The following is a 232-nucleotide window of genomic DNA, read 5'->3' as shown; positions in this document are numbered from 1 at the left end:
GGCGCTGTCGAGGACCTCGGTGTCCTGGTGGGCACAGAACACCGTGACGCACCTGCCTGCCTTCAGCCTCCCGTCCCACCCGGCTCCCACACGGACCTGGATGAAGGAGAAGTCCTGGCTGGGGCCAGGAGGCCCTGGGGGCGGCCGCTGAGGGATCAGGGCCGGGTCTTGCTCCCCATGCCCAGGCCCTGAGAGACCCCAGGTGCCATCCACCTGCTCCACACGGCTGGCT

The 232-nt window shown here is 69.8% G+C and overlaps 1 protein-coding gene across 1 annotated transcript in view; it reads right to left on the bottom strand.

Annotated features, from left to right (window-relative positions):
• The window catches only part of Tnks1bp1 (tankyrase 1 binding protein 1), a 14,072-nt gene that overhangs the window by 1,312 nt on the left and 12,528 nt on the right, over positions 1–232 (bottom strand). The window contains 2 exon segments of the mRNA XM_033756439.1: positions 2–24; positions 97–232. The exon segment at positions 97–232 is cut by the window's right edge and continues 225 nt beyond it. Coding sequence (XP_033612330.1) covers positions 2–24; positions 97–232 — 159 coding nt within the window.

Source organism: Fukomys damarensis, unplaced genomic scaffold, assembly GCF_012274545.1.
Source record: "Fukomys damarensis isolate Sample0158 unplaced genomic scaffold, DMR_v1.0_HiC HiC_scaffold_27, whole genome shotgun sequence".
NCBI lineage: Eukaryota > Metazoa > Chordata > Mammalia > Rodentia > Bathyergidae > Fukomys > Fukomys damarensis.
This window is presented reverse-complemented; position numbering and strand designations above follow the sequence as displayed.